Source organism: Rana temporaria, chromosome 1 (genome assembly GCF_905171775.1).
Source record: "Rana temporaria chromosome 1, aRanTem1.1, whole genome shotgun sequence".
NCBI lineage: Eukaryota > Metazoa > Chordata > Amphibia > Anura > Ranidae > Rana > Rana temporaria.
The window spans coordinates 262,644,346-262,667,743 of record NC_053489.1 but is presented as its reverse complement, the minus strand read 5'-3'; the positions used below and the strand labels follow the sequence as shown (position 1 = coordinate 262,667,743).

General features: G+C 41.5%; 1 protein-coding gene across 1 annotated transcript in view; it reads left to right on the top strand.

Annotated features, from left to right (window-relative positions):
- The window catches only part of LOC120941658 (rab9 effector protein with kelch motifs-like), a 110,242-nt gene extending 101,320 nt beyond the window's left edge, over positions 1-8,922 (top strand). Inside the window, exons 17-19 of the mRNA XM_040355197.1 lie at positions 3,758-3,842; positions 3,944-4,048; positions 8,631-8,922. Of these exons, the coding sequence (XP_040211131.1) occupies positions 3,758-3,842; positions 3,944-4,048; positions 8,631-8,735 (295 nt within the window). The 3' untranslated portion in view covers positions 8,736-8,922. The remainder of the gene's footprint in view (positions 1-3,757; positions 3,843-3,943; positions 4,049-8,630) is intronic.
- The last annotated feature ends 14,476 nt before the right edge of the window (positions 8,923-23,398 follow it).

Genomic DNA, 23,398 nt, shown 5'->3' with positions numbered 1-23,398 from the left:
TTCCTATTACAATGAATTTAAGCATCCCTTGAAATAAGAAAAAAAAATGTCCGTTGTCCCTTTAAGTGACGCTTGATGTTGCTGCCATCATCCAATGGCATAGAGTCGAGTGGGGGGCCATTATTCCCTGACCTGGCAAGCAGGGGAAAGCATCGCTATTGGATCCGGTAAGCGGCAGAGACGACAGGACATGGGGGGGAGGGGGTGGACACCTCTCCTGCCACTGATAAAAGTAATCTTGTGGCGAATCCGCCACAGAGACCACTTTTATACCAAAGTGGCAGCTATCAATAATGATTGTAAAACTTCCCTTGAAATGGGAGGTGGAATGTATACCACAGCCACAGTACACAATTGACAATGGCTGTCCTGAGTTGTATTAGCAACACAGACAATAGTTATTTGACAATCAAATATAAGCCTGCTTAAAGCCATCAGTGGTGTTCGGTGGCTCGGTTCTCAGTGCATCCACTGAGGTAAAAGAAAAACCCAGACTTCTCTTTTAATGCATTTTTTTCATTAAAGTGAATGTAAATCCGATTCATGAAATTTGAGCTGGGCACATATATCTGTACTCTTTTTTTATCTCTTTTCAAAGTCCTGTTGCTTTCTCCTGCTCCATTATTCTGTTATCAGCATGATAACTTCTGACAAGTTCTCTGACAGATGCGATAAAACCAGCCTAGAAAATTTGTGTCATGGGAGGTCGCTATAAATAGATTAGCAGAGAACTGAACTATTCACAAAACAGCTCTGCAAGTCTGCATGCTGCATGCGCAGTGCACATCTGCAGCTCTTCTCTACCCCACTTCGGGGTCTCACTGGCTTTGTTGGGGCACCTAGATCCATTGGCCCCCAGTGTTGTTAACCAAAGCCAGTCACGAGGGAGTAGGCGGAGGGGCCGAGTCCCCGTCTCTGTTAATCGACACAGCAGCAGAGCTCAGGTGCGAGCACGCATGCGTGCTCCCATGGAAATTGGTTTACCATGGGGGCACTGGACAGAGGGGAGGGGCCAGGAGCGATGACGGGGGACCCGAAAAGTGGAGGTTTGTGGCATTTCTGTGCAATTCTATTGCACAGAGCAGGTAAGTATAGACATGTTTGTTATTTTTTTTTTTTTTTAAGGATTTTTTTTACCTTTACAATCACTTTAAATGAGTGCTGCAAATCTACTGGCCACCTCTTTCAACAACTTCCTAGGTTCCCAGCATACTTTGCAGCTTCTGTGCTAATTTCTTCGATTTACTATCAAAATCTAACAACTACATTTCCAATGGTACCTTGCCTGCAATCTATTATTGCTGTACTGACTCCACCTCCTGAAACACTCCCTCTCAGTCCCTTTGTAGTTCAGAAGGCAAACTCTGAAATGTGTAATACAGCAGCACATCTACACAGGGCATAGTGAATATGTGTTACAGAGTTCACGGAAGTACATTTTTCACAAAGTAAGGCCCGGATTCACAACGAACTTACGACGGCGTATCTCCGGATACGCCGTCGTAACTCTGAGTTGCGGGGTCGTATCTATGCGACTGATTCATAGAATCAGTTACGCATAGATTTCCCTAAGATCCGACCGGCGTAAGTGTCTTACACCGTCGTACCTTAGGCTGCATATTTACGCTGGCCGCTAGGTGGCGCTTCCGTATATTTCTGCAAGGAATATGCAAATTAGGTAGTTACGCCGATTCAGAAACGTACGTCCGCCCGGCGCAATTTTTTACGTCGTTTACGTTAGGCTTTTTCCGGCGTAAAGTTACCCCTGGGTCTATGAGGCGTACGCAATGTTAAGTATGGACGTCGTTCCCGTGTCGAATTTTGAAAATTTTACGTCGTTTGCGTAAGTTGTTCGCGAATAGGGCTGTACGTAAGTTACGTTCACGTCGGAAGCATTGACGATTTGCGGTGGAATTTGGAGCATGCGCACCGGGATTCTTTCACAAACGGCGCATGCGCCGTTCGTAAAAAAATTCAAATACGTGGGGTCACACTAGATTTATATAAAACACGCCCACATCATCCCCATTTGAATTACGCGGGCTTACGCCAGACCACATATGTTACGGAATACGGAACTTGCGCCCTAAGTTACGGCGGCGTAACGTATCTGAGATACGTTGCGCCCGCAGAAAGATACGCTGATCTTTCTGAATCTGGGCCTAAATGTCCAAACTTCCTGAGCATTCAGATTAAAAGTAGTAGGCTAGAAATAAATTTTAATTAAATGTGAAAATTATCCTATGATTTAAAATCTTGACTGTAGATACACTTTATATATTGTAAACAGTACTTCAAACAGTCTTTGATCTAGCCTCCAGTAATTCTGTGAACATCAGTATTCAAACTGGGAGAGAAAGTGGCTTTACTGCGTAGCGCTGAGCTGTGTACCAGATAAATGGAGCTTGTTGATTGCAGAAGGGAGCTTATAGATGACAACAGTGAGCTGCTGTTTCTTCATTATCCAATATAAACTTTTCACCAGGCTGTATTGCTTTGACTGCAGTGGAGAAAAGTTATTGGGACCTTTAACAGGATCAAGCTGAGGAGCCTGGATAAGGAAAAATAGCCTGACCAGAATAACAATTTAATTTTTTTTTCTGTTTATGACGGTTCATAAGTATGTCTTCAACACTGCATTAGCCTAAACTTACACTACTCTCCAAAAATGAATTTATTTTCAGAGATGCTGTTAAAGCAGAGTTCAAAGCTTTATATGTTTATTAAAAGTCAGCAGCTACAAAAAGTGCAGCTGCTGATTTTTAAAAAACAGACACTTACCTGTTCCACGGTCCAGCGATGTGGCCGCCCAGAGCATCGCTCCTCTCCACCTCCTCTCTACCGGCGCTTCCATTGCCATGCTGCGCTCTCGAAGTGGACAGGCAATCTCCTGGGACCTGTCACATGTCCCAGGAGATCGCCTAGAGCAGTGGTTCTCAACCTGGGGGTCAAATGATGATTTGCCAGGGGTCCCCACATCCTGGGCTGTTGCTAAAGCCCACACCGCTCTCCCAGCCTTTTTGACTGATCAGAACTCTCCCCAGCATTGCCCCTAATCCCAATTCCCCGCCATCACTGCCACTCATCCTATCCCCCCCCCCCCCACCAAGGAGCAAGAGAAGTAATACAAATAGAGAATACATGGAATATAGAGGAAAAGAACGGAATGAAAGAAAGAAAAAGGGAGAAAAAGAACAAGAAAGACGGGTGAAGAGGGGTGGGAAAAAAAATAAAAAATTTGAATAAAGAGAGATAAAAGACAAAGAAAGGAGAACAAAGAGAAAGAGTTGTACATCCTAAAATGTACCATAGGGGTTTTAATACTATATGAGTGGAAGGGATTCAGGGAGTGCAAAATGTCCGTGGGTTTGGGCGTGCAAATTACTTGTCTTGCCTTGGGTGCTGACAACGCACGCTACGAAAATTATTTTACTGTTAGGGGTCCCCACAACTTGGAAAATTTTATCAAGGGGTCACGGCACTAGAGGGTTGAGAACCACTGGCCTAGAGGGAAGGGCCACCTAGGTGGAGAGGAGATGTCACCCATAGGTGGAAGGAGGACGTGAGACAGGAAGTCCCACTCCTAACGAAGCACTCACTCCTCCCCCCCAAAAAAAATGACATGCCAAATGTGGCATGTAATGGGACGAGGAGTGCTTAAAGCGGAAGTTCCACTTTTGGTTGGAACTCCACTTTAAGTATACAATATTTGTTTCTTAGAACAACACAAAATATTTAATTTTTTTGGTACCTTTAGAGAAAAGGCAAACTTTACACAGGAGAAAGCAACATTCTATCAAGAAAAGGAAGAATTTCAAAGGCAATACAAGATTCAACAACAGGTTTGTATCTGTTTGGTTTACTAAGCTTTAAAGATATTGCTAGGACATTTTGGTAGGATACTTAAAACATTGCTTTGTTGATTTAATTGACCCATTTTTAGGAACTTCAAGAAATGTTGGAAAAACATAAGATACAAAATGAAGTTTGGCTTAAAGCAAGAGCAGAAGAAAACGATAAGGAAAGGCGAGAGATCAGTGATGTGAGGGTAAGTTGCTGCAAGTATCCACAGAAATATACAGTATGGATACACTAGAATCGTTTGCTCAGTTTTGTCTAAGGTCTCTTGCACATGATACTCCCATTTGAGCATCTACCTTTTCTGACTTTTTCGGGTTTTTTTGTATGTATTTACGTGTATTTTCACATTTATGCGTTTGAGCATTTTTGCGCAAATGCACGAAAGCGCATTCTCGTTCGGCACAATATGTAAATGCCCATTTGCGCGCATAAGAAAAAAATGACTCGCCAAAAAAAATGATTGTTCGATTATTTTTTATTTATTTTTACTGAAGAATGCACGGCGCTTGTTTCCGCGCCTGTGTGCATAGGCACATTACAATTAATGGGCTGTATTTTAGCTTAACCACTTAAGGACCGCCTCCTGCACATATACGTCAGCAGAATGGCACGGCTGGGCACATGTACGTACAGGTACGTCCTGTACATGTACCCAGTCGCGGGCGCGCTCTCGTGACCCGGTCCGAAGCTCCGGGGCCACTGGACCCCTGGACCCGATCGCCGCTGGGGTCCCGCAATCGGTCCCCGGAGCTGAAGAACGGGGAGAGACGTGTGTAAACACGGCTTCCCCGTTCTTCACTGTGGCGGCTGCATCGATCGTGTCATCCCTTTTATAGGGGGACGCAATCGATGACGTCACTCCTACAGCCACACCCCCCTACAGTTGGAAACACACATTAGGTGAAACATAACTCCTTCAGCGCCCCCTGTAGTTAACTCCCAAACTGCAACTGTCATTTCCACAGTAAACAATGCATTTTAAATGCATTTTTTGCTGTGAAAATGACAATGGTCCCAAAAATGTGTCAGAATTGTCCGAAGTGTCCGTCATAATGTCGCAGTCACGAAAAAAAATCGCTGATCGCCGCCATTAGTAGTAAAAAAAAATAATTGATAAAAATGCAATAAAACTATCCCCTATTTTGTAAACGCTATAAATTTTGCGCAAACCAACCGATAAACGCTTATTGCGATTTTTTTTTACCAAAAATAGGTAGAAGAATACGTATCGGCCTAAACTGAGGACATTTTTTTTCTTTATATATTTTTGGGGGATATTTATTATAGCAAAAAGTAAAAAATATTGAATTTTTTTCAAAATTGTCTATTTTTGTTTATAGCGCAAAAAATAAAAACCGCAAAGGTGATCAAATACCACCAAAAGAAAGCTCTATTGTTGGGAAAAAAAGGACGCCAATTTTGTTTGGGAGCCACGTCGCACGACCGCGCAATTGTCAGTTAAAGCGATGCAGTGCCGAATCGCAAAAAGGGGCAAGGTCCTTTAGCTGCATTTTGGTCCGGGTCTTAAGTGGTTAAGAAAAAAAAAAAGCTTTGCTGAGCATTTTCAAAGAAGATGTCTTATCAGCAGGATACTATGTTTAGAGATCACTTTTCTCCTGGTTGCTTTTGCTTAGACCCAAGCATGACTACTTAACAAAGATTTCAAGATTTAACCAATTCAGGCTATTTTGGGTGTGCAGATCACCTAGGAGTCATAACACTTACTTAACCCTTTCGCTGCCATAGACATAAGGTATATGAACCTACAGAAGCCTTTCTAGCTGGCCAAATCAGTCCTATCAGCTGCATTTCCCACTCTGTTATAAGCTCATAGTCACTTCAGTGAGCATGAATTAAGACCCTTTTCACACTGGGTCGTTTTGCAGGCGATATTGCGCTAAAAATAGCGCCTGCAAACTGACCTGAAACAGCCGCTGCTGTGTCTTCAGTGTGCTAGCAAGACGGTAAAAAAAAAGTCCTGCTAGCCGCGTCTTTGGAGCGGTGAAGGAGTGATGTGTATACCGCTCCTCCACTGCTCCTGCCCTTTAAAATCAATTGGACACCGCAGCTATACCACTGGCAATGCACAGAGGCGCTTTGTGGTGGTTTTTAACCCTTTCTTGGCCGAAAGCGGGGGTTAAAACCGCCCACTAGCGGCCGAATATCGCCGCAAATTTGCCGGTAAAGCACCGCTAAAAATATCGGCGCTTTACCGCTGATGCCGCCCCTGCCCCAGTGTGAAAGGGGCCTTACAGTAGACTTGTTCAGCAGACTCTGCTGAACAAAACAGTATTTGACATCTGCAGCTGACAAGCCACTCATCTATAAAATGTGACCTGGCCGCTACTCCTGCCCTATTTGTTCCTTTGTCCCACCGCTTTGACATCTCCTTCCCCCTCACTAAAAACCCCTTCTGCCCCTTTCATCCCACTTCTTGCCCCCAATCCACCTCATGCAGCACCGATCTCCATGTTCCCCTCTCCCCTGCAGCACAGCACTGGACATGATTTAATGTAAATATCTTCTGATTTAAGAAGACAAAGCAATAAAGAATAATAGATAGTCTACTAGGAAGAAAATTCCATTGCCATGGCAACAAAGAAATAGAAATCCCAGACAACAGCAGCTCTTAAATTTTGAAGCTTCAATCAAGACTAATATAGTAAGGTGATAACTTCTTACTGTAAGTTTACATTCTGTAACTACCTTGTATCATTGCATTATTTAGCCACATATGCTTCTACAGTATGTGCTTTAATGCAGGGGTAGGCAACCCAAATAGGTGGAGATCTACCTGAACAACATAGGATAAGTTAAAAATCACTGGGCACTGTGTCCCCTCCTCACACCTAATTTAAACATCTAATTGGTGTACTTCCATGTTGCAATTGCATTCATTGTACTGCAATCATGGGTTTAAATCAGGTGGTGATGAGGCAACATATCGCCTCCCCACCAACGGTCAAATATACTCAGATCACTTTCCAGAGGAGCAGCAGTGCCTGCTGCACTTGTGAATCAGCCCTTGTGAAATTTAACACTGTAGGCTTTGCCTTAGGCCAGCTTAAGAGCTAGTCTACAGATAAGATCTTAGCCGGTTTGGCCATTTTAAGGGAACCTGGACTGAAGCCCATCAGACAGTCAGATGCAGATTACTTTAAAACGTAAGTTTATTTAACAAAAAATAAATAAAAGGGGACATGGCTTGCCTTCTGTTTCCTGGTGTGCCAGAGGTTAATTGGTGCAGCAATGTTTCTGCTAAACCAGGACACATCATAAGGCTGGGTTCACACCGGTACCTCTTGGGATCCAACTTTGCCCTCCGACTTAAAGTCAGACTTTAATGAACAGGGATCTGACTTTGATCCCTGACAATACCAGGCACTGTGTCTGAATCTTTAGGGGGAACTCTATGCAAAATGTTTAAAAAAAAAAACGGCATGGGTTCCCCCTTTCAAGAGCATACCAGGCCCTTTGGTCTGGTATGGGTTTTAAGGGGAACCCCACGCCCAAAAAACGGTGTGGGGGTTCACCCCAAAATCCATATCAGACCCTTATCCAAGCACACAGCCCCGCAGGTAAGGAAAGGGGGTGGGGACGAGTGATCACCCCCCTGAACCTTACCAGGCTGCATGCCCTCAACTTGGGGGGTGGGTGCTTTGGGGCACCCACCCCCGATGTTGATGAGGACAAGGGCCCCTTCCCGACAACCCTGGCCATTGGTTGTCGGGGTCTGCGGGTGGGGCTTATCAGAATATGAAAGCCCCCATGAACAAAAGGGCCCCAATCCTATGTGAATGAGGATGGGGTACATTGTATACCTACCCATTCACCTAAAATAAAAAAAATTATTAGGGCAGCTCCGGCATCTCTTCCGACTTCTTCTCCCTTCTACCTCCTCCTCTGATGTCTTCTGCCTCTGACAGTTGTTCTCCCCTCTCTGGGTCTTCTCTGCTCTGTCTCCGGTTGTTCTCCCTCTGCCCCCCTGCCCCAAAGCACCCACCCCCCATGTTGAGGGCATGCGGCCTGTTAAGGTTCAGGAGGGGCGCTCGCTCGTCTCCACCCCCTTTCCTGACCTGCCGGTCTGTGTGCTCGGGTAAGGGTCTGGTATGGATTTTGGGGGTTCCCCTTAAAATCAATACCAGACCAAAGGACCTGGTATGCTCTTGGAGGGGGAACCCATGCCAGTTTTTCCCTTTGAAATTTGGCATGGAGTTCACATTCAAGATCATCAGAGCACAAGTTGCATGCCAAAGTAGGATTAGTTAGGATGGCGATCCGACTTCAGTGATATTCAATAGGCTGAAGTAAGATCAAAGTCAAACCAAATAGTGCAGACAGCATTTTTAAAGTCGGACCGACTTGTGTCGGACCAGTTAAGACAGTTCCTATAGGGAAACATTGATTTTCACACCTCATGCGACATGAGCTCCCAAAGTCAAAGCGTTTGTCGTACCAGTGTGAACCCGGCCTAATGAAGGTAAGTCCTGTCCCTTGGGCTGATTTTTTACCTGAAGTGAATAAAAACCCCTTGATTCTGGCCTTAAAGACAGGTAAATTTCAATATTACATTTGTTTTTGGGTTTAGACAAGTACATTTTAGTACTACACTCTGAATTCAACTAGATGTCTGCATCTTTGACAGTGACTCTGGTCTGAAACAGTCCTTCCAAACAATTTAGAACACTTTAAATGAAAACAGTTTAATGTAAATTTGTAAGAATCCGCTGCATGGTGTAACTCACAAATGTCTTCTAATTACTACTCAGGAGGAAATTCTTCTACAACAAAAAAAGTTAAAAGAAGAGCAGCAAATGATTGAAAAACGCAATCAGCAGTTGATTTCTATTATGGAACAGTTCAAAGGAATGTGATCAGTGAGAAATGTTTTTGTCAGCGGTATATTTGGAAAGCTTAATCCAATATTTTCAGCTATATGTTACATAAAAAGGAAGGATAAATTTTACACAAATTGTTAAATATTTCTCCTATAAAAATCTGTATTTTATTCAAACTGATTAAAGTCTCATGACACATTTGGAAACTCTTTTCAAAATCAGATCTGAAGTGTGAATTTTTATAATGAATTTACAGTGAAACACAATATGCAGAATGTTTACATAATTGTATAGTTGAGTATTGCCAGCATCCGTAAACAGCTATAGTTTGAGCAGAACACTGCGGGCCAGATTCAGATACAATGACGTATGTTTAGTTGGGCGTAGTGTATCCTATTTACGCTACGCCGCCGCAACTTAGACAGGCAAGTGCAGTATTCACAAAGCACTTGCTCCGTAAGTTGCGGTGGCGTAGCGTAAATGGGCCGGCGTAAGCCTGTGTAATTCAAAGTAGGCTGGTAGGGGGCGTGTTGTATGGAAATGAATCGTGACCCCCACGTAAATGACGCTCCTAACGAACGGCGCATGCGCGCGCATGCTCAGTATCACGTCCAATTTTCTCCATAAATTACGCCGGCTCAATGCTTAGTCGACATGAACGTAACCTACGCCCATCCCCATTCACGTACGACTTACGCAAACTACGTAAAATACGACGCTGTTCCGACGTTTATACCTTAACATGACTTACCCCTGCTTTATGAGGGGTAAAGTTACGCCGGTCGTACGCCTTAAGTAAACAGCGTATTTTAATACCCCGGGCGCAAGTACATTCGAGAATCTGCGTATATAGCTCATTTGCATATTTAACGCGGAAATATACGGAAGCGCCCCTAGCGGCCAGCGTAAATATGTACCCCAACATACGCCGCTCGTATCTTGGCAACAGTGAGGCGTATCTGATTCTATGAATCAGTCGCAAAGATACGACGGCGCACATTCAGACTTACGACGGCGTACGTGGAGATACGCCGTCGTAAGCCCTTTGTGAATTTGGGCCAGCATGTCCATTTTTAAATCCTGATTCCTCTAGCATTCGGCAACTGTCCTTTGGGGAAGATATCTAAAATCTCATACATGTGCAATTTTTTTTTTATTATGTATTTGTGTGTATTATGGAACACTTTTGATGCCGACAGGACACATTAAATAAACATTTTTCTTTTCTTTTTCCAAACATGCCATAAGTGTCAGGCCACATTTTGGCAATTTGCTTTCTTGATAATGTGCATGGTTTAAATTTTCAAGACAATGTAAGGGATCTATACTAAAATGTTAACTTTATAATATTTAATAGTCCAGCTGGGATGCATAAATAAAAAGCAATAGATGGCTGAAACTTGACCTCACTGACTGCATGCTTGTTTCATGTCAGGACTCAAAACCTATTGAAGCTAGCCAGGTAACTAGAAAATGCTCAGTAATGGCAGACCTTGTATTTCTTTCAGTAGGTTTTCTTTTAAGAAAATTTAAACCCACAATCAAACATTTGTTATTGCAATTTACCAGACCTTAAAGGTGGTTGCTGTATGCTCTTAGACTAAAATTCATAGAAAGTACCCATTGATCTTGGCAGAGATATATTGTAAAAATAGTGAATATATTGCGCAAAACTAAACAAAACTATAGGCAGCCAACACAACAAAAGGATAATTGTGAACAAAGTGAAAAATAAATGTAGCGCCAAAAGGAAGAGAACCACCTGTGTGGCGGGTCTATTATGGATCAAGTGACACAATGATCACAGACCATAGGCAGCAATGTGCTCTCTATATGGGGGCACCCACACTATGGGTAAGTGTGTTAGCTGTAATCAGTTAGCACTAGATATTAAACTGTGGTAACAAAAAATATATAATCACCTTAAGTGATACAGTGAATCAAGTGACACAGTGATCACAGACCATAAGCAGCAATAGGAAACGCTATATGGGACCATACACACTATGGGTAAGTGTGTTAGCTGTAATCAGTTAGCACGAGATATTTTAAACTGTGATATCGGAAAATGATCACCATAAGTGATACAGTGAGTGAATCCACATAAAAAAACACAAAAAGAACATGAAACACACATGAGTGTATAAATCAGTTGTCAAAAATTAGAAAATAATTCTACCTTGACATTTGCATAACCATAATTAGTGTACATAAGTATTTGTGAATACCAACCACACATACAGGGATATCAGTGACCCCAAAAATCAATAATATGTTCATGAAAGAGTCATCCATGTGACAAAAAGGTGAACATTCATGAGATCTCAGTAATAAACCATACACATGAGAACTGTAATAAAAAATCAATGGTGACTAAGAACCACTGTGGACAAAAATCCTAATCGTATTGGATGATTTAGTCCATACACCATACAATCGTTGTAAATGTAATCTCCTTCTCATACACTTGAATCAGATGTATACTTCAAGATGCAATCCCCAGATATTTGAAAATAAGATTGGGTACTCTTACCGGATGGAGTTGACCCTCTACTCACCATACGGTGGGAGGGTCACACAGGCTTGTATGGGCCGATTTTGCCCTCTCTGATCACCGTCCGAATGGTTATCCTGGGCGTAGTAGATGTCACTTGTATTCAAGGTACATCCGTGGTCAGAACTTCCACTCCAGTATATAAACAGGCACCTTGGCACTTCCGTGGTACTCAGCAAATCAAATCCAAATTGGGGGAGAGGGAGAAAAGAAAGAAATGCTCCTCAAAGTGTAGATTGGTAAAACAATGTAATAAAATATTCTTCAAAAAAATCACACTGATGACAGAAAAATGTATGTCCAAAATCTTAAAAGCACACAGCAAAGTAAAACACACAGCAACCTTGTCACCTTGGATGGATAGACAGGTATATTTCAATAGTGTGCAGTAAAAAAGTGGTGGGACCAGCATACCCGACCGGTTTCGTCTTAGGAGACTTCAACAGGGGTGTATAACTGGACCCCACCACTCACCTGCACTTAAATAGCCACTTACCGACCCACCTGCGTGAGACCCCATGTTCCTCCGCCAATCGGCACCGGCGTGCGTGTCATTGTAACTTCCATTCCGGCATGGTGCGCTCCAAAAAACGGAAGTGACTAGGCAGGGCTTATTTCATAGGACATTATTTGTCCCAGAGTGAGTATTAAACCCTCCCCTTATTCCAGTCCACCATCATCCAATAGGGGAGAGGGAGCGCTCCACACACAACCTATTGGCAATCCCCCTTTGAGCGCAGCAAGCGTTATGACGTCACACGCTCGCCATCCATGTCACATGTTTATCAGGTGACGCGGATATACAGCGGCACCATGCATTCCACTCGCCAGCTATTTGCGCTCTATGGAGTTCATTGGATGCTAGAAATTAAACAGCATCAAGGGAAGCTAAAAAAAAGGCAAAAAAATGGAAAAACTTCTCAAATCTATTACCATTAAATGGGAATTTGTAAATTGGGTAAAGAAAGAGTCAGTTAATAGCAAAACTCTTCCCAACGGATCAAATGCCCATTATATATCATTAGGGTAAAAAATGGGCATATCTGAAAAAACAAATACATTTAAAAAATTCTAAAATTATATTAAAACAAAAGTGAAGAAAAAATTCTGCAAACAGATATCTCTATACATATAGGAGGGCTAATATATAACAGCTATCCAGATGGGATGCAAATGCATCCATCAATCAATCCCAATAAGTATTAGGACTGATTGATAAATGCATTCACATCCCATTCAACATTTGGGCCATAAGGCACATAACTTTTGAGCTGGTATATCCAGAACACCTCTAGTTTAGATACCCCTCTGACACTGGGTTCACCCCTTCAATGGGGGACAAATTTGTCAATAATTTGAAAATTGGTACCCTCTAACTTTTTGTTGTGTCTTTCGAGGTAATGCCTGGGCACCGTATGGTTGGTGTGGCCTTTTTGGATATTGGCGATATGTTTACCTACCCTTGTGGAAAAGCTCTGTATGGTACGACCAACGTACTGTTTTCCACAAGGGCAGATGATGAGGTAAACAATGTGTTTAGTGGCGCATGTGAAGAAGTGTTTCATTGGAAATTCCACTCCTGTAAAAGTGGATCTGAAACAAGTTGTCTTCTTCCTACCGCTCACATTGTTTAAACAAACATTGCACCACCTACAGGGATGGAACCCCTTAGAGAGGGGGAAAAAAAGAAGGGTTTAATTGGGGGATCTGAGATATTGGGGGCGATCTGATTCTTTAAGGACGTAGCTCCTCTGTAGATCACTGCAGCATTGGTAGGGAGCGACGGTCCTAGAACTCGGTCGCTTTTCAAGACTTTCCAATGTTTTACAATTATCTCTTTAATTTGCTTATATTGGGTAGAAAACGTGGTGAAAAATACATTTTTAAATTTTGCCTCCTGAGCGACTTTTTGTGGTTCAGTCGTTAGGATCGCCAAGATCGACCGGATTACACTATCGATTTCCATGTCAACATCTTGGCTGGAATAGCCCTTATTCGTAAATCTACGCTTCAAAGTCTGTGCCTGAATCTTAAAATCAGCAATGTTCGAACAATTGCGTCTAATACGTAGCAACTGGCTGCGAGGCACAGAATTCAGCCAGGCAGGATGATGACAACTGTCAGTTGGAATGTACCCATTCCGGTCTGTACTTTTGAAGTAGGTCTTGGTCATCAGTTGGTTATCCCGAGCCAGAATCTCCAAGTGCAAAAAATGGATATTAGAGAAACTGGCTTCATAGGAGAGGCTAATGCCAACATCATTGCAATTAAGGGTAGACATAAATTTGTCCAAAGAATATCGGTCACCTCTCCATAGGAGGAGGATGTCGTCTATGTATCGAGCCCAAAGAACAATCTCTGGTCGATTAAGAGCATAGACGACATCCTCCTCCCATTTGGCCATGAAAATATTGGAAAGACTGGGGGCAAACTTTGCCCCCATGGCCACCCCCCTCTGCTGCAGATAGAATTCTCCACTGTACCTAAAGTAGTTGTGTGAGGTGGCAAACCTCAATACGTCCAAGATGAACCGCTTCTGTATACTGTAGATAAAGGTGTTGAACTTGTTAAGGGCCTTTGGAGGAACAAATTTCAACCCCTTATCAAGCACCCCCTTTTCCGCTTCAGTGAGTACAACTGTACTGGGATTAAAAATTCCTGCTCCCGCTATACCCTTCTTCTTTTTCACCCCCCTCTCGAGCCCCGTTTTGTTTTCCCCCTGGGATAATCTCCCTGCTCCCGATGAAAATCCCCTGGGTAGGTGGATCTAGGTTGATTTTGATTATAGTGATATGGGGACCTATCATATTGTCTTCCCTTTCCATATAACCGTATTGTTGATCATAGGATCTTTGTGGATACTCATTTCTAGGCACAGAAGGTATTGACCTACTATATCCTGTGAGCTGTAGGAAAGCCATTTTATCTTCCTTCTATAAACTAACAATCTCCCCATCTGCATGCAATGGAAAGAGAGAGGAAATTTCCTATGAAATACTTACTGTAATTTTCCTTTCCTGATGGACTCAATGGAAGCATATGTTTGGGTAGTTCCACCCTTGCTCCCATCCCTTAGGACCCCACTCACAAAAATGTTCAGGCTGAGCCAGAGGCTGCGTTCCGTATCTAGTCTACTCATTACACTGGAAGGGAACTCCTGCTGCCATAAAGTCCATCGGGAAAGGAAAATTAAAGCAAGTATTTGATAGAAAATTTTTAGTTTTCCTGACAGACTCAATGGTAAAATACATTTGGTAATTAACTAGCCCCAAAAAAAACAAGGTAGGATTGTCAAAAATGTAGGGTTTAAATGGCACTTAGCCAACAGAAAACTTATAAATGTTAACATTATAAGGAAGTTAGATGCACCCCACAATGAGCCAGAACAGCCGTAATGAAAGACATGTCATCTAGGGCTGAAACAACTAATCGATTAATCGACAACTAATCGATTATGAAATTAATCTATTACAATTTTCATAATCGATTAATCGGCCAGTAACATAATGGGGTTAAAACAACTAAAATTGTCCCTTTATAGCACAAAAAAGCAAATTGCTACTGTAAATATTACTTTCCCTGTCCCACAGTAAAAAATAAATGAACCCCTTACATTAGCGATTATTTGCTCTTTTTGTACTTCTTTTTTCTTTTTTTTTAACCCCATTATGTTACTTAACATCTCAGGCCTGGGTTCACACCTCTGTTTTTTGGTGCTTTTTGCAGAAACACACTACAGTTAATTTACATGTTTTCCTATGGGGCACGTTCACATCCATGTTTTTTTTTCAGCTGCTGCGTATTTTGAAAGGGCAAGCACTTTTTAACGCAAAACGGTGCCATTTTGTTTGTTTTTTGGGTTCAATATACTTCAATGGAGAAGCTGCAGAAAAGCATGTAATGTGTTTTTGCGGCAATTTGTGTTTTGTAATCTGCCCAACAACAAATTGGCCCTAAAAAATGTAAAAACATTTTTAAGGCTAGTATACGATTAATCGAAACAATATTCGGCCAACTAATCAATTATGAAAATAATCGTTAGTTGCAGCCCTAATGTCATCCCCCTACAAATATTCCTGGCGCCCTTTCACAGCAAGCCCACAAAGTCCACACACTGTAGGGACCAAGCCCTAAGCTCTATGAGCCTGTTGGGGGTTGTATAAAAGGTAAGGTGGCGCTATTAAAAAGTCCTATAATGTGATAATCTAATAAATCAATACATTGGAAATCAAATAAATGAACTATAAAAAATCAATACAATATTATTTTAAAGTGCATGTACATATGTGCTGTCACGCCAGTGTACAAAAAAAGTGCAAAATATATCCAGAAATAGCAGAAATAGTAGCTCAGTGATAAGCTATTAGAGTCCATGCATTAGATGGGTTTCTTGAAAGCTGACACCATCACCGCAGAGACAATATCAATAATGGCGACACCAGGTAGGAAGAAGAGGTAAGTACCTACTTACCAGACCATCATGACCCTTTGTTTTAAGAAAAGGTCAGGTGGAGCTTTGGTACAGTTTATGGCCTGAGGTCTGTACTAGTACCTGGATGGGACTGGCCAGGGATCGACTCCAACAGATGATTAGCATACAAAAAATTAAGAAAAATGGGCCATAGAGAAGTTCCGGAATTTATTATGAACAGAAATAAAAACACAGGCCAAATGTCCGCTTACTTTAACAAGTACCGAGGCCTTGGCACTGAGGGATCGAGCGTGTTACAGCCTGATGTGATGTGGAGCACTTGCCACACTGTGTCTCACTCGCATCGGTAAGTATGGTGTGCGTTCCACCACCTTGCAGCACTAAAACATTTGGAAGTGGCTGAGCTGGATGAACGTGACCAGGAGCGTCTCGACGTACGTATCATCTGTTGATGTTGTCAGGAAGCGTCCTGGTCACATGATAGATGACGTGTTTATAGCCCTGAGTCAAATGTGATTGGTTCTATGGACATTACACGTTAGATAAAACGGCGATGCCATCTAGTGATATTTTTATATTACTACAATAATGTGACACACAGTGAGCATTGCTGATCACAGCACATCTGCTGATGCATAACATTTATCTTAAAACAATAGATTAAGCCATAAATAGTGGAGGTTAAACCGTTAAAAAGGGGGGGAATAATTAGGGCTGCAACTAATGATTATTTTCATAATCGATTAGTTGGCTGATTATTGTTTCGATTAATCGTATAATAGCATTAAAAAAAAAGAAAATTTGCATTTTTACATTTTTTGAGGCCAATTTGTTGTTGGGCAGATTACTAAACACAAATTGCCGCAAAAATACATTACATGCTTTTCTGCAGCTTCTCCATTGAAGTATATTGAACCAAAAAAAAAAAAAAAATAGCCCCGTTTTGTGTTAAAAAGTCCTTGCCCTTCCCAAATACGCAACAGCTGAAAAAAAAATCATGGATGTGAATGTGTCCCATAGGAAAACATGTAAATGAGCTGTAGTGTGTTTCTGCAAAAAGCACCAAAAAACAGAGGTGTGAACCCAGGCCTGAGATGTTTAGTAACATAATAGGGTTAAAAAAACAAAAATAAGTACAAAAAGAGCAAATAATCGCTACTGTAAGGGGTTCATTTTTTTACTGTGTGACAGTAAAAGTAATATTTACAGTAGCGATTTGCTTTTTTGTCCTATAAAAGGGCTAATTTTCGTTTTTTTAACCCCATTATGTTACTGGCCGATTAATCGATTATGAAAATTGTAATCGATTAATTTCATAATCGATTAGTTGTTTCGGCCCTAGGAATAATACATGATTCTTCTAAGAAATAATAAATTAAAAATTGTAAATAAATATTAAATTAAGAATAAATAAAAAATGTTAATTAAATATGCAACCCAACATTAGAAAAAAAACATACTCATTGGTTAAAATCAATGTTGAGGCCTGCTGGCTGGAGTGTATCTAGATTATACAGCCACTTTGTTTCATTTTGTGAAATTGATTTTGTTGGGTTTGTTCCTCTCCAATGTTTCTTAACCCTATCAATACCATAAAAAGTAAGTAATGTGGGGTCCTGATTATGGAATAACCTAAAGTGGTTGGATACACGCTGTGTTTCGTAAACCCTTCAATAATGTTTGCTATATGTTCGTTAATTCTTGTGTGCAACTTACGCATATAGTTCATATATTGAATTCCAATGTATTGATTTATTAGATTATCACATTATAGCACTTTTTAATAGCACCCCCTTACATTTAAACACCCCCCACATTGCCAAAGTTATTGTTTGCAGCACTTTTAGGGGAGCAGCTCTAATTTCAATTTATATGTAACCATAGAGCGTAGTTCTCCCTCTTTCTTTCTCAATGAGCCTGTTGGCTAGCTGGAATGACCCATCCAGCAATGGTTCTGGATGATATCTGCTAGAGACAGTGACAAAGATATCAAACTGTGAGAAAAGCTGTAGCTTGTGAACATGTTCAAAGCATCCCAATATCCATGGGGTGGAACCAGTTGCCTTAGTGGTCCTGCATATGGAAGGAACAAAACTTTTGTTCTCACAGGATCCCAAAGCCACCTCAGATTGCAACCTAGTGTGGATATAAACACTACCCATACTAAGCAGAATGCCAACAAGGATCCCTCATGAACCAGGGCCCAGATCCCAGCAAACCTCATGACTGAAGAAAAAATAACCCTTAGGAAGGCTGTCTTCATGACCGAGCCTCAACTCAAAACTGAACTGAAAGAAATCCCATCTGGAGCAGCAAGCTGCCAAAGGGTCCTAAAGGCCCTGATTCTTTCAAACTTTCTGCGGAGGATGTAGCCCTTTGAGGAATTGGCCTCATGGCTCAATCCTTAAACTGCATCCCACCAGGAGCTGTCAGTCACCAAAGGATCCCTCCCAGCCTAAAGCTTTGATCTTGGCAAACTTCCTGGCTGATGAGATAGCCATTAGAGTGTATGTCTTCATAGCTCAGTCTTTACCCAAGCTGGACTGAAAAGAGATCTTATCTGGAGTTGGCAAGGAAGTTCAGAGCAAGTAGTAAATCCAACCTAGAGAGTCTTTGCTCCCCCTCGAGTCTCAGATCCAGGCCCCAAAGTATTGGATGAGTAAGGGATAATCCATGAGACATTGGATATGACAGGGACACTGCGGAGATATGCCCTCTAAGAGAGCTTAAGATCAGTTGAAGTCCAGAACGTACCCAACCAAAAGACGAAAGCAAAAGAAAACAAAGCAGTCCAAATTGAACAGGCTTTATTCAAATCCTTTTGTAGGATTTATAGATATTGGGCCAGATTCACGTACAGCTGCGTATCTTTAGTCGGGCATAGCGCATCTCATATCCGCTACGCCGACGTAACTTAGTGAGGCAAGTACTGTATTCACAAAGCACTTGCTCCCTAAGTTACGGTGGCGTAGCGTAAATGGGCCGCCGTAAGCCTGCGTTATTCAAAGTAGGCTGGTAGGGGGCGTGTTGTATAGAAATAATTTGTGACCCCATGTAAATGAAGCGCCGAACGAACGGCGCATGCATGCTCAGTATCACGTTGAATTTACTCCCTAAGATACACCGGCTCAATACCTGTGACGTGAATGTAACCTATGCACAGCCCCATTCACGTAAACGACGTAAAAAGATACGCTTGTTCCAACGTCCATACTTTGCATTATCTGCGCCTCATATAGCAGGGGTAACTTTACGCCGGATGTAAGCCTTATGTAAACGGCGTAGCGGGCGCAAGTACGTTTCTGAATCGGCGTAACTAGCTCATTTACATATTCGACGCGTAAATCTATGGAAGCGCCCCTTGCGGCCAGCGTAAATATGCACCCAAGATACGACGGCGTACGGCAACTTACGTCGGTCGGCTGAAGCCATATTTCAGGTGTATCTAGGTTCCTGAATACAGGGCATAGATACGACGGCGCATCTTGGAACTTACGCCCCGTATCAATAGATACGTCAGCGTAAGTCGTCTGTGAATCCGGGCCATTAGCTTCAAGAAAAACAGCCAAACCTGATCAATAGCTTCCTCCTAGGACAAGAAACTGGAAAAGATGAACAAGGGTGGAGTATTTCACTCTGCGACAGAAGATCTCATCCGAGAGAAATGACTTCAATCCGATAACCCAGTACCAAAATCAGGAACCAAGGCCTGTTTTCGGGGCTGTTTTGAGGCAACATATTGGAATACACTCTGTGAGCCGCATGGAAGGGACATTGATACTAAGGTGTACGTTTATCAAACAGAGAAGAGCTGAGATCCTGATGATCACGGCTGATCTCTCAGGCGTGCCAGTTTATGAAGCTGAGATGAGGAGTGGAGAACATGTTTTTCACTTCTCATCACAAGACACACCCTTCTGTCATTCACTTTTACACAGATGACCATTTTATGAAGGTGAGATCTGAGGATCTCACTGGCTATCTATGCAAAATATCTCAGTCCCAGATTCTCCAGCTCAGAGGTGGAGAATATGGGTGAGAAGCTGCTGTGATGTGAAGAAGGAGGTTTCTTTCCTCCTAATATCAGCAAAAGCAAGCTTAAAGATTGATATAAATAATAACTATATATGTTTATTTTTTTATATATATATATATATATATATATATATATATATATATATATATATATATATATTACACACACACACATACACAGTATAGTTATAATGTATTTTCTTTTAGGACCCATTCACATCTGAGCAATGCAGAATTGTTGGCAGAATTGTGCAATTCTTTCCACAATTCTAAATTGCTCTAAAATTCTGTCAAAATACGCAATGCGTTTTTGGGTGCCATTCATTGTTAAATGGCACCCCAAATGCAGTTAGCAAACATGCATTTTTCCACACATTTTTGTCATTTGACAAATACTCTAGCAACTTGCCAACATGCGCATTGAAAAAATGCACAATGCTCCATGCCCAAAATGTACATTTTGGTGCTTTTTTTAACACATATTTTGGCCAATTTCTTTACCTGCGTTTTGGAGTGCGTTCCAGAAACACATGCAAAATGCATGATATGCTTGCGGTGTCATTAATTGTTAATGGCATCACAAAAGTGGCTAGCAAATGTGTGGTTTGCCAAAATACGCATAAAAAGCAAATCAAAACGCACGTTAAAAAGCGCCAAAGTGTGCATTACGAACCATACCAAAATGCATCTTAAAATAACCTGTGCCAAAATGTGTGCTAAAGGACCAAAATGTGTGTTTAAAAAAATGCACAATAAAAAAACCTACGGCCAGATGTGTGTTAAAAAAATGCCATGTTAAAAAAAAACGCCAAGATATGCATAAATAATGCCAAAATTAGCAATTAAAAACACACATTTAACCACTTCCTAACGGCCGTACGACTTTACGACTTGCGGCCGCAGGGTGGCTCTAAATCTCTGGGAGGCCGTCTTTTTACGGCCTCCGCTCCTCCTGGCCACTGGGGGGCGCGTGCGCATGCCCGCCGCATCACTGAGATGCCGATGCGCGTGCCTGGCGGCCGCGATGTCCGCCAGGCACCCCGATCGGCGGTTACAGAGACAAGGATGTGGATCCACGTCCTGTCATAGGGACACTGATCGGTCACCTCCCCCAGTCAGTCCGCTTCCCCCACAGTTAGTAACACTATGCAGGGTACACATTTAACTCCTCCCTCACCCCCTAGTGTTAACCCCTTCAATGCCAGTCACATTTATACAGTAATTAGTGCATATTTATAGCACTGATCACAGTATAAATGAATGGTGCCAAAAATGTGTCAGAAGTGTCCGATGTGTCCGCCATAATGTCGCAGTCCCAATAAAAATTGCAGATTGCCGCCATTACTAGTAAAAAAAAAAAATAATAATAATAATTCTGTCCCCTATTTTGTAGGCGCTATAACTTTTGCGCAAACCAGTCGCTTATTGCTATTTTTTTTTTTTTTTTACCAAAAATATGTAGAATACGTATCGGCCTAGACTGAGAAAACATTTTTTTTCTTAAGAATTAAGTAAAAAATATTATTATTTTTTTCAAAATTATCGCTCTTTTTTTGTTTATAACGCAAAAAATAAAAACTGCAGAGGTGATCAAATACCACCAAAAGAAAGCTCTATTTGTGGGGGAAAAAAGGACGCCAATTTTGTTTGGGAGCCACGTCGCACGACCGCGCAATTGTCAGTTAAAGCGACGCAGTGCCGAAAGCTGAAATTTCACCTGGGCAGGAAGGGGGTTTATGTGCCCAGTAAGCAAGTGGTTAAACAATGTGCCAAAATGTGTGTAAAAAAACAGAGATCACAGGCAGCCCCTCCCTCTTCTACTAAGATCTCAGGTGTTCTCAGAGGAAAAACTTCTCCTTCTGAGAACAAATGTTCTCCGCTTCATAAACAGGGTGCCAGAGGAGAAGATTTTTCTCTGAGAACGGCAATGAGATAAATTATCAATGTTTGATAAACGTACACCTAAGTGCATAACACATTATATAGATTCTATTTTTCCAACAAGAATTGTTTGTTGTTATTCAAATAATAAACCGTGGGTAACTAAGGATATGAAGGATATTCTTAACTCCAAGAAGATGGCTTTTAGAGTAGGTAATAGGGAGGAGTTAAAAATGATCCAGAGGGACCTATGGATAAAGATTAGAGAGGCTAAGGAGAAATATAGGAGAAAGCTGGAGTGGAAAGTCCAGCAAAACAAAGTAAGAGAAGTTTGGAGTGGCATGAGAACCATTACAGGTCTTAAGCAGGTTGGTGGAGGGACTAGAGGTGATGTGGAGAGGGAAAATGAACGGAACCATTTTTTTTAATAGGTTTGATTCAGAGGCCCTGGCATTAACTCCCTTGGACTCAACAGAAAGCTGTAGAAGAGTAGAGTTGCAGAAAGTACTCTCCTCTCCTCATACTAGATGTCCTTCCTCCTATAACCCTTAGCGCCGAGCGTACGCATATATGCAGCATCGGCTTTAGGGGGATATACCGGGATGATGCCTGCAGCTGCACGGAAGCGACATCACAATGTCACTTCCGGTTTACTCAGCTGCCAATGGCGCCAGTTTAAAAAAAATCTACAGTATTCAGAATCGCTGTTTTTGGTGATCTGAATACTTTGAAGTGCAAAGGAGAGATTTGGGGTCTTTTAGACCTCCGATCCCTCCATAAAGAGTACCTGTCATCACTTATTACTGTCACGGGATGTTAACATTCCTTGTGACAGCAATAAAAGTGATCAAAACGTTTTTATTTTATTTAAAAAAACACCATGTAAAAATAAATAAATAAGAATAAAAAAAAAAAATGAAAGCGCCCCTCTCCCCGCGAGCTCGCGCAGCAAAGAAAATGCATATGTAAGTCACGCCCGCATATGCAAACGCTGTTCAAATCACACGTGTGAAGCATTGCCGCAATCGTCAGGGCGAGAGCAATAATTCTAGCAATAGAACTCCTCTGTAACTCTAACCTGATCACTGTAAAAAAATATTAATACGTCGCCTAAGGAGATTTTTAGGTACCGTTTGTCGCCATTCCACGAGTGTGCGCAATTTCAAAGCGTGACATGTTTGGTATCTATTTACTCAGCCTAACATCATCTTTCACGTTATACAAAAAAATTGGGCTAACATTAGTTTTGTTTTTTTTAATTCATGAAAGTGTCTTTTTCCCCAAAAATTGCATTTGAAAGACTGTTGCACAAATAGCGTGCGAGATAAAATATTGCAACAATCACAATTTTATTCTCTAGATTCTCTGCTTAAAAAAATATATAATGTTTGGGGGTTCTAAGTAATTTTCTAACAAAAAATACGGATTTTAACTTGTAAGCAACAAATGTCAAAAAAGGCATTAGAAGGGTTAACCACTTCAGCCCCAGAAAGATTTACCCCCTTAATGACCAGACCATTTTTTCCGAAATGGCACTGCGTTACTTTAACTGACAATTGCACAGGTGTGCAATACTATACCCAAATAAAATTGATGTCCTTTATTCCCAAAAATAGAGCTTTCTTTTGGTGATATTTGATCACCTCTGCAGTTTTTATTTTTTGCGCTATAAACAACAAAAGACTGACATTTAAAAAAAAATATATATATATTTTTAACTTATTGATAGAATTACATATCCAATAATTAAAAAAAAAAATGTATTAATCAGTTTAGGCCAATATGTATTCTTCTATA